Source organism: Aythya ferina (assembly GCF_964211825.1).
Source record: "Aythya ferina genome assembly, chromosome: 23".
NCBI lineage: Eukaryota > Metazoa > Chordata > Aves > Anseriformes > Anatidae > Aythya > Aythya ferina.
In genome coordinates this window covers 7258712-7272245 of record NC_140321.1, presented here as the reverse complement: position 1 = coordinate 7272245, position 13534 = coordinate 7258712, and the positions used below count along the sequence as shown (strand labels likewise).

General features: G+C 58.3%; 2 protein-coding genes across 5 annotated transcripts in view; both read left to right on the top strand.

Annotated features, from left to right (window-relative positions):
- Nucleotides 1–13534, top strand: part of PRR15L (proline rich 15 like) — a 79462-nt gene that overhangs the window by 25279 nt on the left and 40649 nt on the right. The gene's annotated exons all lie outside the window — the stretch shown is intronic.
- Nucleotides 1–13534, top strand: part of SKAP1 (src kinase associated phosphoprotein 1) — a 142902-nt gene that overhangs the window by 124113 nt on the left and 5255 nt on the right. For 2 of the 4 annotated variants that reach the window (XM_084496571.1, XM_084496572.1), the window contains exons 10-11: nucleotides 1434–1490; nucleotides 6753–6865. In XM_084496571.1, the coding sequence (XP_084352697.1) occupies nucleotides 1434–1490; nucleotides 6753–6865 (170 nt within the window). Of the gene's footprint in view, nucleotides 1–1433; nucleotides 1491–2237; nucleotides 3032–3277; nucleotides 3945–6752; nucleotides 6866–13534 lie in introns of those variants that run through there. The other 2 variants (XM_084496573.1, XM_084496574.1) reach the window with 2 other exon arrangements.

Here is a 13534-nt window from a genome sequence, read left to right as displayed (position 1 = left end):
GGGCGCGCTGTGACCGCAGATCCCATCGCACACTGGGGGACGTGGCCCCATCCCCTGGGGGCTGCTGGTTTGCCCCACCTCGGGGTGGCTTTGGGGTCTCCGTGGCCTGGCATGGGACTGGGTGTGACTGACCCCCAGTTCGTGCCAAGACTGGATCAGGGGCTGGGGGCCCTTGGTTAAAGTACAAAGGAATCCAGATGCGGGGCTTCGGGGAGCATGCATGGGAATGATGGAGGCAGAGCGCTGCTGCAGATGCATTTACATTCTCTTTTACAAATGCAAAGAGCAGGCAAAAGCCACTTTCAATAATTTATTTTAAAATCAATGCTAATGAGGTTCTGTCTCGTCAGTGGCCGAGTTTTACAATAAAGTCTGATTTATTTAGAAAAGATCTTTGGTGCCGCTTCCCGTCTAATGGGGGAGCAGTCACAGTGACCCTCCAACTCGGGATCCAATTTGTAATTCACAGCGGAGGCCTGACCTGGTTTGCATTGATCAGGGCCGGGCGGGGGAGACGGCTGGGGCAGGGCCGGGGCCGTGCCCTCAGCAAGTGCCCAGCGGCAGCACTTGGCCCGCTGCCACTTCTCCTGCTGCCACTTGGCCCGTTGCCTCGTGGTCGCCTTGCAGGGGATCAGCAGAAGGCCACCCGGGGGCTCCCGGCGGCTCTGCCCCACGGTGAGCGAGCCCCGGCCCTGTGGCCGGCCCCAGCCTTGGCATCGTGGTTGCAGGAGGAGGCCTGGGCCATGGGCGCTGCGCACCCGACTCAAGCAGAGCCCAGCTCGGGCTGGGGTTGTTGTGTCCTGGTGTTAATTCTCCTTTAAACCTGCGCACAGGTCCTCGCTGCTGGCAGTAACCGGCCGTTTTCCCATGGCTTCCCCGTGACCTGCAGCCTCCCTGTCCTTGCTCACACAAACTTTTCCATGCTATCATTTCTTAGTATTTTCTTGGGCTCTCTTTCCTAATCTCGCACAGCTGTGTCAGTCTCTGCTCTTTGCTGCCCGGGGTCCCTTCTCCTCTGTAATTTCTGATTCTGTCCACAATCCTTCCGTGTGTTTCTGTCCTGGCATTTCTCCTCAGCGTCTTGTTTTCCCGAGGCTGCAAGTTCTGCACAGGAAGCATCTCTTCCTATAGGGCACTTGGCAAAGTGCTACATAAATTTATGAGGCTATAATAAGTGATTTGTTTTTACCAGTGTTAACAACAATTTATATTTTTATGCAGCATGTTTTAAAATATTATCTGTGACTTCCTCCCTTCCACTCTTCACAATTAAGCCGGGAATTTATTATTCTGACAGTCGGATGCTCTCACAGCCCAAGCCCGCTCCTGCCTGCGGGTTTAGTGCAGCACTAGTGATGGCCTGGCACCATTATGTCTCACGCAGTAACGCTCACAGCCTTTTCACTGGCTTCTCTGCTCTGTTTCCCCCCCAGAGAAGGAGCCCTCCATCCCAGAGGACAGCGAGGATGCCGGGAGCGGACAGAGAAATGGTGAGAGCCCGCCCCGTGTTGGCCACCCCAGGGGACCCAGGGGTGGTGGCGGTCGAGGGATCCAGGGTGCAGGCACTGATGGACGAGGGCACAGCCGAGGGGCCGGGGAGAGGAGCCAGGGCAGGAACAACAGGAGGCTGAGCAGGACGTGAGTCAGGGCCGGTGGCCCAGAGGAAGCCGCCACAGGGAGGGCTCCGGGCGCGGGAAGCCGGCCGGACACCGCCACCACCCCAGGAACCAGGGCCGCCTGCCCAGCCGCACGGAGCGGGCGGCCCAGGAGCCTCCCCGTGCTTGCCAGGGCCCCCGCCCCTGCTTTTTCCTTAAGGACCCGCACTGTGGGACAGGAGCGGAAGGTCTGTTTCCTCCCCAGTCCCACCTGCTTCGCTTTTCCATCTCTGCTTCCGCCCCGGCGCAGGAAAGCAGCGCTGGTGTCCAAGCAGCCGGGGCTGGGCTGGCCGGGGGATTCCTGCTGCCTCCTGCACCCCAGGGAACTCGGCCTGGCCAGGAGAGCTCAAAGGGGACACGCTTGAATGGGGGGTGCCCACCTGGCTGGGGACCCAGGGGGACAAGGCAGGAGTCCTGGGTGTTGGGTGGTGGAGGCCGGAGGGGCTCAGTGGTGGCCACTGCGGGTGGCAGGTGCCTAAATCGTGGGGTTGTGCTCCCCTGAACGCATGCACACAGGCGCACGAGTGCCCCAAGCATTGCTCAGCTGGTTGCTCCCCCAGACTGTGGCTGTCTGTCCCACAGCCCCTGTGCCCGACTCCCCTGACGGTTCTGGTTAGCCTGATGGACACTTCCCCTCAGGCAGCATCAAACACCTTGGACGTGCCTTGGGTAGTGCCCCCAGGAGGGCACCGAAACATTGGTGGCACTGGGCCCGCAGGGTGGAGTCCCAGCTGTCCCCAGCACCAGGGCAAGTCAGCATTTCTCCACCCCTCGTGGTCTCGCAGTGCTTGTTTCCCACCCGAGCCCTCCCCACATGATGACTTATTTGGCCACTGGAGCATGTGGCAGCTACAGCAGGTACGAGCGCCCAGAGCTCGGAAAAAAGACATCCTGATCCTTACAAACCATACCGTGGTCGTCACGCGGGGCTGCACAGTCATCCCTGGAGACTCCTCGGCACGGGCTAAGGAAAGCAGAAGGAGCTGGGACACGCACACACACACACGCATTTTTCTTTGCCTTCCACGAGTGTTCCCAGTGTTTAAACATCCAAACATCCACGGGCAGAGAAGCAGCCCCCGCGCCCCCTGGATGGGGCTGGAGGCTCGCAGGAGCAGAGCGCAGCTCCGCGGCCCCCCGGTGCCAGAGGTGTCGTGGGGAGCCAGCACCCCAAGGCCACCCTGGGGATGTTGGCTTTCGCCTGTCACAGTCCTGCCAGGCATTTTAATGCCCTGCTCATACTCATTAGCATCTTTCTGGCAGTTGTAATTTTTGTTAATTGTTATAACTGCTTTAGTTATTAGTGTTGTCATGATTGCTTTAAGTCCTGTGTCTGTTTTTATGCTAAATAATATGTTAGATTCTTGCCTCTGAAATGCTGGGCTGCGTTTCAAGAGGGAAAGGTTATCGCAGTGCCAGGAACCCCAGCCCTCGTGCCTCTTGCCTCGGTAATTTGTGTTTCAGTCCAACCGGACAAAGGGTGAGCAAGAGATGACAGGAGTCCTTGAGCAGCGCGCCGGGCTGCAGGGAGGGAGGGGGGGGCTATTTCTTAATTATATCAGGCGGCCAAAGTGCCAGATGAGCATTTGGCTAATGGAAAACTATTGTTTCTAATTTCTAAGAACCACAAGGATGCCACGAGGCTGGAGCAGCCCTGGAAATCCCGCGGAGAGCTGCAGGCTGCTGCAGCCAAGACACCCATTCGCTCTGCTCAGCTGCTTAACCCCTGCCTTCTGTGCTGGACAGGCTGCGGGGCTGCTTCTGCAGCACAACCTTACCAGCCACATGCAAACAGCACGCATCCTATCCACAGAGAAATAACAGAAGGCCGGGAGCCTGCCTCCTTACGCAGTCCCTGCACTGAGCGTGGCGGGAGGTTTCACCGAGCACAAGCACAGCAGCGAAAACCGCTGAGCTGCCGACGGCTGTCACCAGGTTTCAGCATCAACAGGCTTCTGAAACAACGAGCCCAAAGCAAAGGGACGGGGGCAGAGCGCCTCCCCCACGGCCCTGCCTTGGGCTGCCCGGGCTGCAGAAGAAAATGAGGCAGTTGTCACGTTTGGCTGGTTTTCTTAATGACCCCAAGGCCCATAAATGTGGGAGCAGGCTCTCGTCCCACTTACATCAGTGTAAATCAGTCACACTGAAATCACGTCTCTGCCCTGGGTGCAGGTTCACGTATCTAGCCAGGGCACCTGGGACGTCCACCGTCCCAAGAGGAGGTTGCAGAGCGATGTTCTCCCTTGCCTGGCCTTATCTTCAAGTGCTGAAACAGGAGCCAGGATCCCTGTTCTGCGAATGGTCTTAATTTTAGCAAGATATTTTCAACAGCTTGCACAAACATCTTGCTTATGAAACTGTGGCTAGGGATTAAACGCAGAGCCTGGCTGTGCTCTCAGTGCGAGGCATCTTCAGCTGATGCAATTAATTTTGACCTTTTGAAGGTAGCATTGGTGGGAGGGATGAGGCCTTCCATCCAACCAGCCGATGTTGTGGGAAAAATAAACTTCTGGGAGCACAAAGCTTTCTGCTGGTGGGGAAGTTTTCTCCCTTTGTACTCGGGGAGTTGCACGTCCAGGATCCTGGGCACAGCTTCCGTGGAATCTCTGCTACCAGCACCTTCTCTTTTCTCCACTCCTTGCTGACAGGGTGGCAAGATGCCTCCAAGTTCTTCTCATCCCTATAAAAAGCAGGAAAAGCAAATGCAGGGTGGGAAGCTGAGACAAGCTGCTTTCAGCATCCCCGCAGCATCCGCCCTGCGTAAGGGTAAGGTGGCCCTGGGCAGTGCTGGGGAGGGGAACGGGCCCCTTCATCTCCAGAGACCTCTTGTAGGAAGATTTTCTGTGTTAACCCAGAACCCCTTCCCCTCCCAGCACGTCAGTGACACAGAGCATAACTCTGTGACAGGAGCGCAGGCTGACGGGGGGATGGCAGTGTGTGAAGCCCTTTGCCAGCTAACCGTAATGCTCCGTAGCATTACAGGGTTTTTAGTTAGCCCCTGAGCAGCCTTCCCCCGGAGTCCAGCCCTCCCATTTTGGTGCTGTGCATCCCTCCCTCCCTCTCCGGTCCTCAGCAGGTGACCGTGGCTCAGGGGGGACCCAGCAGGTCGGTGCCAGGCACCGTTCCCCCCTGCTGGGTTGTTCTCTGCATCCCGCTGTTGTCCTCACATCCTCCTGCAATAACCTTTCCTGGTGGTTACACAATTTACTGGCTGCTACCAGAACTGCTGCTTGCTTTGTCCTCTTGCTCCGTGCCTGCACACCCTGATATTTCCTTTGCCTGCAGTTCATAACCTCTGGTTCCTGCACTTTGTACAAGCTTAAATAACTCAGCAGCTCCTACTCCTTCTATTCCCTTCACAATCTTTTCCTCACCACTGCGTGCTCCCCCTTTAATACTTTCCAAAGGATGCAGACCTACTTCTTTTTTTTTTTTCCCAGCCTTTCTATTTAAGTTCCCCAAGTCCCTGAGTCATTCCAGTTGCTCCCTGCTGTACCATTATCCATCTCTGTAATGTCCTTTTTCATATTTAGGTGATCAAATCCGGGCACAGTACTCCAGATGCACCCTTATCACTCAGTCCCTTATACCATATTAGAAACATTTCCTCCAACATGTGCTCGATATTTTCTATTTATGCTTTCTGGGCTTGGTTCAGTCGCATGGTAGAGCAGCGCAGTCCGTTGGTACAGCCCTGGTGCTCGACTCTCTCCCTGCAGAATGTGGTTTTGTTGGGTTTAATTGTCCCTGGGGGCATCATCGCAGCGGTGTCCTGTCGTGACATCGGGAGTCACCCTCAGTTTGGTGCTGCACCACCAGAACAGTCTCCTGACCGAAACCTTTGGTCCAGGTGCATGTTTTAATGGTTGTTTTGCGTGCTTGAAAGCTGCGAATCTGTTTTTTGGGTGGTTTTGTGATGGTTTGGGAATGCTGGGACGAGTTGTGTCCCCAGCCTGCAAAATGGACGGAGCAGCATCTCCGTCAGCCGCGGGGCTCTTGGAGCGCACGGCATCAGCCGCCTGGTCCCACTGTGCAGCAGGATGCTCTCAGCCCCATGGGGACCCACTTTCCATGGTCTCTGGGCCAGTTTTGGATGGGAAATGGCAAATATGGCAATGTTTTGGTCTGGAAATGCTGCTGTGACACTTTCCATAAAACCCACGCACACATTTTGCTGAGGGCAGTCCCCAGCCTTGGCACAGAGTTTGCTGGCGGTTTCATCATCCCAAACCCTCGGCTTCCAGCAAACAAACCATTTGCCTCCCCCTAAAAGGAGGAAAAAATTGAGTTTGCTGGCTGACGTGTTCCCTTCCTTTCTGCAGCACAGCCTGTGGTCACAGCTCCCCGGCTGAGGGCAGGAGCGGAGGCGCAGCCTTCCCCACCCTCAGGCTGCATCGCGCCTGGCACTCTGGGACCTCCTCTGACTGCCCGGGAGCGAGGGATTGAGGCAGATTTTGCTCCCTGCCCTCCTCCCATCCCTGTTCCTGCTCCGGGCAGTCCTGGCTGAGAAGTCAGTGCCGTTTGATTGCTGAGTGGGCCCTGCTCAATCGGCCGAAATCCCCTGCATGGCTTCTTTAATGAATAAACAAACTTGGCTGTCACCTTCCCCCGCAGCACCCTCCCAGAGGCCCCGTGCAAATACCGATGCTAATTAGTGGTATTCCTCTTCCATGCCTCTGGCATGGCCAATAAGCAGCCGTCACTGGGGGGTCGCTGCCCGGCTGGTGCCATGTGCCCCCCCCCAGGGCATGGGCACAGCTTGGAGAGGGCCCGGGGAGGAGGTGAGGGACTCGGATGGCTTGGCCCACCTGTGGTTTGTAGCCAGCAGCTTTAGTTCGGGTCTCCTGAAGCTGAAGCACGTGTCAGTGTGCTCGCACGTTTTTACTCATCGTGTTTCTGCATTTATTTATTGACCAGCCATTTTTTCTTGTGGTATTTTCAGGCCTTTACTTTTCAGCTGAAACGCAAAATAACACCAACGTTTTCTTGTCTTCCCCCAAATACCAACCGGCTGCAGCCCCTTTCTCCAGACACCTCACACCATGACCCCAGTATTTCCCCATGTAATCTCCCTCACCTTTCCGCTTTGCTTCCCAGGAGGCCCCCAGCGAGATTACGCCAATTACTACCAAGGCCTGTGGGACTGCAGCGGTGAGCACCCCAACGAGCTCTCCTTCCACCGTGGTGACCTCATCTACATCCTGAGCAAGGTAGGGCCCCGCCAGGACCCCCACACTTGCCACTGTGGGGCTGCGGCTCAGACACAAGCTCCTGAGAGCTGGGGAGGTCGGTGAACAGAGAAAATCGAGGTGCAGGGTTATGTTCAAGTAGTGGAAGGGGCAGCGGGATGCCAGGGTCCAGCTCCCACTTGGGACCCCAGCATCCTGCTCCCCGCTCTGTGCCTTCCCCTTCCCACAGCCAAGGGAGCAGCCAGCTCGTGTCCCTGTTGTCACCCTGGTTTTGCCTGCAGCAGTCAGTGCCGCTCCTGTCCGTGCCTCCTGCATTCACATGTGGCACTTGAAATGCCCCAAAGCAAGATTTTTTTCACAGTAATGGAGTCTGTGCGTGCTGTTGCTCAGGTATTACAGGGGTAATTGAGTTGCTCAGCCGAGTATGACCAGGGCTCTCTTCGGCAGGCGCACGCAGGTGAATAAATTACCTGTTTGCACTAGCAGGTCCGCAGGGGTGAGAGCAGGGCCACCGGCAGCCATCGGTGCCTGTGACCCTGCCAGCCCCACTCGTCCCCGCAGGGCCCTGCCCTGGCTCCAAGCCGCCCCCCACCTGATTGCGGTGGCCCCGGCTGGCAGCGGTGAGCGGGACCGGGGGCACTTTGTGGGAGGCATTTCGCTTCTCACCCTGATCTGGCACGGGCACAGTGATGCACTGGGGGGGGCTGCGTTACGCGGGTGGTTTTGCAGTGCACCACACAACCCGACTGCACGCTCAGTGCAGCTCTGGCAGCAAGGAGGGAGGAACAACGCCATCAGCCCTGCGCAGAGCATCCCTCAGCCGAGGTGCCAGCACAGCAGGTGCCTTTGGCTTCCTGCGCTGTGTCCCTGGCTCCAGCCCCCTCTCCAGGGAGGTTTGGCAGCCACGTCTCAGTGCTGAGCATCACCCACGCGCTGAGCATCCTCCATGGGGTGGCAGAGATGGGGGCACGCTGCAGTTTGCTGGCTTACAGGGGGCTGTCGTGCCCCAGCTGCCCACGGTGGGCACCTGCCTGGGGGAGGCTGAGCAAACCCGAAGCAGGGAAGGGCAGCACATGCAGCGGTGGGTTACAGATCCTTGGGGATGAAGAGTCTGAGGCTTGCTAAGACCAACACCGTGTTTTACAGCTGAGAAAAAGAACAGGATTTAATTTTGCCTCCTGGTGGTAGGCACAGGATGTCACCGTGGTAGAAATAGGTGACCAGCTGCTGCAGCAATGGGCAGGGGAGTGGAGGCAGCAGCGTCAGGCCTCCTCTTGGAGGCCTTCTCTGAGCCCTTGAGGCTGGACCCTTGGCACGGGCTCCCAGTGTCCTGCCGGGCACGTCTGCGCCGTGGCGGGGCCGGGACTGCAGCCTGCAGCTCCCCCGGCGGGCCGCGAGCCGGGCACCGCTGGTGCCGCAGCAGCCCCGAGCCCGGTGGGGGCCAACCGCCGGCTGCTCGTCCGCCTCCCCACGGGTTCGCACGGCACCGAGCACGGCACGGCCCAGCTGACATTTAGGGGTGGGTTTGAAGCCAGCTCCTGTGCATCCCCGTGAAGGCAGCTGCATCTTTGGCATCAGCAGAGAGCGGCTTTTATTCTTGGTGTCACTGTGTCTTTCTGGAAGGCTGAGAATTTCCCATCTGTGGATCTCAAAGCACTTTACAGCGGCATTTACCAACTCTGCCCCCCGCTGCTTTACAGCAGCGAGACGAGGCTGACGTGCTCCGGGCCTGAACCCAAAGCCTGGGCTTGTCACCTCGTTTATCCGGGGGGGGGTTTGCCAGGAACAGCTGACGGACGTCCCCGGGGTGACCCCCGTTGGCCGCAGCCCCGGCTCCCCCCAGCCTGTCCTGCCGGCGGCCGAGCGGATTCAGCAGATCCCGTCCGGGTGCGTGGGAAGAGCAGCACGGCGCTGCCCCGCCAGCTCGGGGACACAGCTTGGAGTCACGGCAGGGTTTTTGCTCTCTTCAGTGGCTCCAGATTGCGACTCTTGTGCTGGCTTCCTCACACGTAACCGATCGGTCCTGGGAGCTTTTCCCCCGTAAATTACTTTGCGCGACGGATGCTCACGGCCGCAGCAGAATTGAGGCAGCACAGGGCGAAGGGGGGAGAGGAGGGAGGCGAGCGGAGGGGAAAGGTGTTTGAAAAGCCTGTTCACTCAGCTGCATTTTAATTTCCTTTTCAATCTTGTCCCAATTAATTTCGCAGAATTAATCTCACAGAAGCAAACTCGGCAGCATCGAGGCTGCAGTTTTAGCGGTGCGGTCGCTCTGTCTGAACATGAAATAGTAGCTAATATAAAAATCCATCTGGTGTGTTTGAAACACATGCCGGCTGCTGCTCGGGTCCTGTCTGACATTTCGAGCATCAACAGCGGGGAAAAGTGATTTGGGGGTTAGTGGACATCAGTAGCTGGCAGCAGCCCAGAGCACTGGAGAGGGGGCTGCGGGCACGGGGTGGGTGGGAGAGGCCGCCACGGAGGGGGCGCGCGCCCCAGCCCGGGGACAGGGCGGGTTTGTCCCCGAGGTGCCTCCTTGCAGCGGTCCCTTCGCTGCCGCGTCCCCCCAGCCTCCGTCCCTCACCTGGCCGCCCGTGCCAGCGTCCGGGAGGCCTTGGCTGGGGGTCGGGGGCCCGCGGCCGTCGAGGGCTTTTCCTGGGCCCCGCTGCAGGGTGAGGGGCGAGCGGGGAGCGCGGCTGCGCCCCGGGGCAGCGGCTGCCCGCAGCACGGACCCGCAGGAGGAGGGAGCCGGGTGCGGTGCCGCGGGCCGGCGGCGGCACGGAGCGGGGCCCCCGGGGCAGCTCCGGTGATGCCCCCGCAGCGCCTCGCCGGGCCCTGGGGCTGCCCCGGGGCTGCGGCCGCCTGCGGGGCCCCCGGGTGGCCGGGGCCGGGGGTGCCGCGGTCCCGTCGAGGGGCTGGCGTGGCGGCCCCTCCGCGGCCCCGTGCCCGGTACCGGCCGTGCCGCAGCGCCGCCTCCCGCTCGCCGCGAGCCGAGCCCCGACGCCCCGCGGGTCCCGGCGGCTCCCGGCGGCCGGCCCCGAGCGCGGGCGGGTGCTGACACCTAGCGGCACGGCACGGCCCCGAACGGCCGGCGGGGAGCGGGGAGGGGGGACCGGGGGGAGGCCGGCGGCGGGGGGCACGGGGCGGGCGGCCGGGGTCAGCGGGAAGTCAGCGGTCACCCGCCGGTCACACCGGAGCGAGGCCATCGCGCGGCGGCCGGCCCCGCGCCCCCCCGGCGGGAGCCAATCGCCCAGAACGAGCCCCTGGCAGCCTCATTCCTCCCAGGTAATTTGTATAAATGAGGGGACGCCCGGCGCAGGCGAGGACAAAAGGGGGCCGGGGCCGCCGGGGCGCAGCGCGGGGCTCGGAGCCCCCCCGCCCCCCCCGGGGCCCGGAGCACCCCCCCCAGGCCCGCGCCCCGCGGCCGCTGCCGGTGCCGGCACCTGGTCCCGCTTCGGCGTGGGGGCTTCGGGCGGCCCCCGGCATTTATTTTGCCCTGAAATTCATAATAAATGCGGTTAAAGGCTTCGTCTCTGACAGAGGTAATAATAAATTCACTGCTAAAGACGGTAGTTTAATTCCTTATACCCTCCAATACTGCGCAGAATAAACTATATTCATCACCGAGTAATTTTTTACCACATAAATCTTTAAAACTAACCGTTGTAGGCTGTTGAGGCTGAAATATTGTGAATTTATTAGATATGCCCATGTAGTATTGGATTCAGAGGTTTCCATTCGAATATATTACGGGGGAAATTTGTGTCTTTAAGTGTGACAATGCTTCCATTTTCCAAAGCCACCGTTATAACCAGCAGCTCCTCCAGAGTCAACTCTGCCTTTATGAGACAGAGATTTAGTAACGAGCCCCTCGCTAAGCTGCCGGGGAGGTGCGGGGGTGACATTTGCGGCGGTGCCCTGCTTCGAATGGGTGGCAAAAAAGCGCTTTTGTTTCCAGTGTAACAAATGCCTGGTGATTTCCCAGGTTGCTTCGTAAATGGAAGTGGAAATTTCACTTGGGGTTGCGGAGCCGGGAGACACTGAAGTGGGGTGTCGTTGGTAAACCCGTCCCTCCCTGGCCATAACTTTCTCAGGCTGCAGTCGGGTTAGAGATTTACGTGTTATATACTGCATACATACACACAAATGTGTGCAGAGAGACGGATCGGAGTCCTTTTTGTCTGGAGAGTGGTTAATCTGCAGTAGCTGGCACCCAGGCAAAACAGATCACGGAGGCTTCAAAATTGGCACAGATTTGCCAAAATGTGACAAGCCAACACCTCGGCCGTCGTCACAACTTCCTTGCGTATTTTTTTAATATTTTAGCCTGTTGAGCGCCTGTGTTTCAAGTACGCATCCTTGTTTCCTTTGCTAATGTGAAATACCAGCAGACAGTAGAAATCTTTGTTCGTTAGAGAGAGACGGAGATAATTATAAAACCATCTCCCGGTTCATGAGGCGCGGGTAACATTTAAACCAATTGATGTGGTAACATTTAAAGCAGTTATATTGCAAAATGTCACGTACGGTCTAGTTTCATTAGAGACGAGTTAAGAGATGGATGGAACTGAAGCTCCCGGTCCTGGGCATAAAACAAAAGTTTCCTTTGCCATAACTCTGTCTCAGGCTGCGGCGCGTGCCCCAGAAAGGCGGCGCCGTGCCCTTCCCCGGGACCAAACCCCCAATGTCTGAAACTTCCAGCGCTTCTTCCTCTATGGAGCAGTCACAAATCAATAGTTAAAAATTAAAACCGGGCTATTAACTGCTAACAAAAGCGCCGTGCCCAGAAATCCCACAGCTGGGGATCAGTTGTGCCGAGGAGCCCGGTTCGGAAGATAAGGGGAGCGCACACAATTAATGTGCAGCATCTCCCATTTGCAGCCAGAGACGTGCTCTCCTCCACCCGAGGATGCTCACAAGCCACGAGTGTTTCGTGCTCGCTTCCGCGCTGCCTCTCCTTTTCTCCCTTTTTTTTTTTTTTTTTTCCCAAGCTGCTCCATCTGTAAATGAACAAACATCTTGATTTTATAGCCTTTTGCTTTGTAACACTGAGGGATGGAGGGGAGGGGGTAGAAGTAGTGGAATGCCTAAGTAAGACTTTAATTCCAAATTCATTTACGCTATAGCGATGAAGTTGTCACAAACCATAATGCAGTATTTAATTAAAATAACAGAAGTGTATCTAGATATGTCCTGGGGTAGCTATCACCAAATTATAGCCTGTGCTATCCGTATTGTATTTATGAAGCGGCGGTGTCTAAGGTACAGCCGAGCGCATGCAGAACGTTTAAAGCATCCTTCTCGCAAGGGCTGCGAGTTTCTCTCCCTCCTCTCCCTCCTCTCCCTTCCCTGCTGAGCTCTCCGCAGACCTGGGAGCGTCGCCTCGGCTGTGGCTGCGTGGGGCCCTGGGGGTGCTGCCGGGCCCGGCTCCTGGCCTCCAGCTCCTGACCTGTGCGGTTGTGGCAGGACCTGGGGCCGGGCTCCCGGTGACCCCTGTCCCGGCCCTGGCGGCCTCACAGCAGCGCCCACCCCTCCGCGGGGGTCCCGGCCCCGTGCCCCTCCCCAGGCCCCGCCGCCACTCCTGGGGAGGGATGCCCGGTTCGGGGGCTTGCGTTACCCATCAGCAGCGTGCTGGTGGGGGATGAAGCCGAGACTTCTGTGCTGGCCAGGGTCAGGCTCTGCACTTGGCACAGGAGAACCCGACGAGCCCTCTGCCAGGCCCTGGTGAGCTCCCGGTGCCGCTCCCCGGGCCCTGGCCCCGCTGCCAGCCCCCGGCCCCCCGCCCGGCACGGGTTGCGCATGGCCCCGCTCTGCCGGGGGGGCTGACTGCAGTGACCTTCGGAGGGAGGCGGGCAGGGGGTCCTGTGCGAGGGATTGGGATAAAACCCATCCCGTAGCTGCCCCACACGGCTCCCCCCCGTGCCCCCGGCACCCCTCGCAGCCTGGGCAGTGGGGAGCCGGCGGCTCCTCACACACGCGCGTGCACACGCATGGCCGCAGTTCTTTCGAGCCCTCTTCACAGGTCACAGGCAGAGTTTAACTCAGATGGCTGCTAATTTTCATCAGGCGTGAGTGTTCAGGACTTTAAAGGCGAAAATAATTGGCTGCAGAACAAATTTAGGAAATGGAGTGTGCGATAAAGCAAATAAAAATCCCCCCTCCTCGTGGCGGGGAGGAGGAGGAGGAGAGGGGAAGGAATAGGTAGAGGGGAACAGGCCTCAGCTTATTTTACCTCCCTTGCAACTTTGCCATTAAAGTTGCACCTACAGCTAGGAAGTTTGTCCGTGAAAAATGGTCATTTTGTTTCCCCTGCTCAAAGCACGTTATTAAAATGCTAATTTAAAAGAAAAAGGAGTTAAATATCTAGCAATGGTGCAGTCTAATTGCAGCCATAATGAGCTCTCTAAATGTGAGTGCCCCTGACACACAGAGAGCATAAACAGCCAGCAAACACATCATTAGTGCTCGCGTTCATTTATTCTGGCGACCTGACGATGACCCCGCGAGGGTCGGAAGGAGCAGGTGGATCCGGCTGCGCGCCCCGCGGGACGCAGGAAATGAAGCCGGGGCCGCTGCCATGGCAACGCCGGGCGGGCACCGCTGCGCCGGGCGGGGCGGGATTGGGATTGGGATTGGGACTGGGATGGGATGGGGAAGGGGACTGGGATAGGATGGGATTGGGATTGGGGTCTG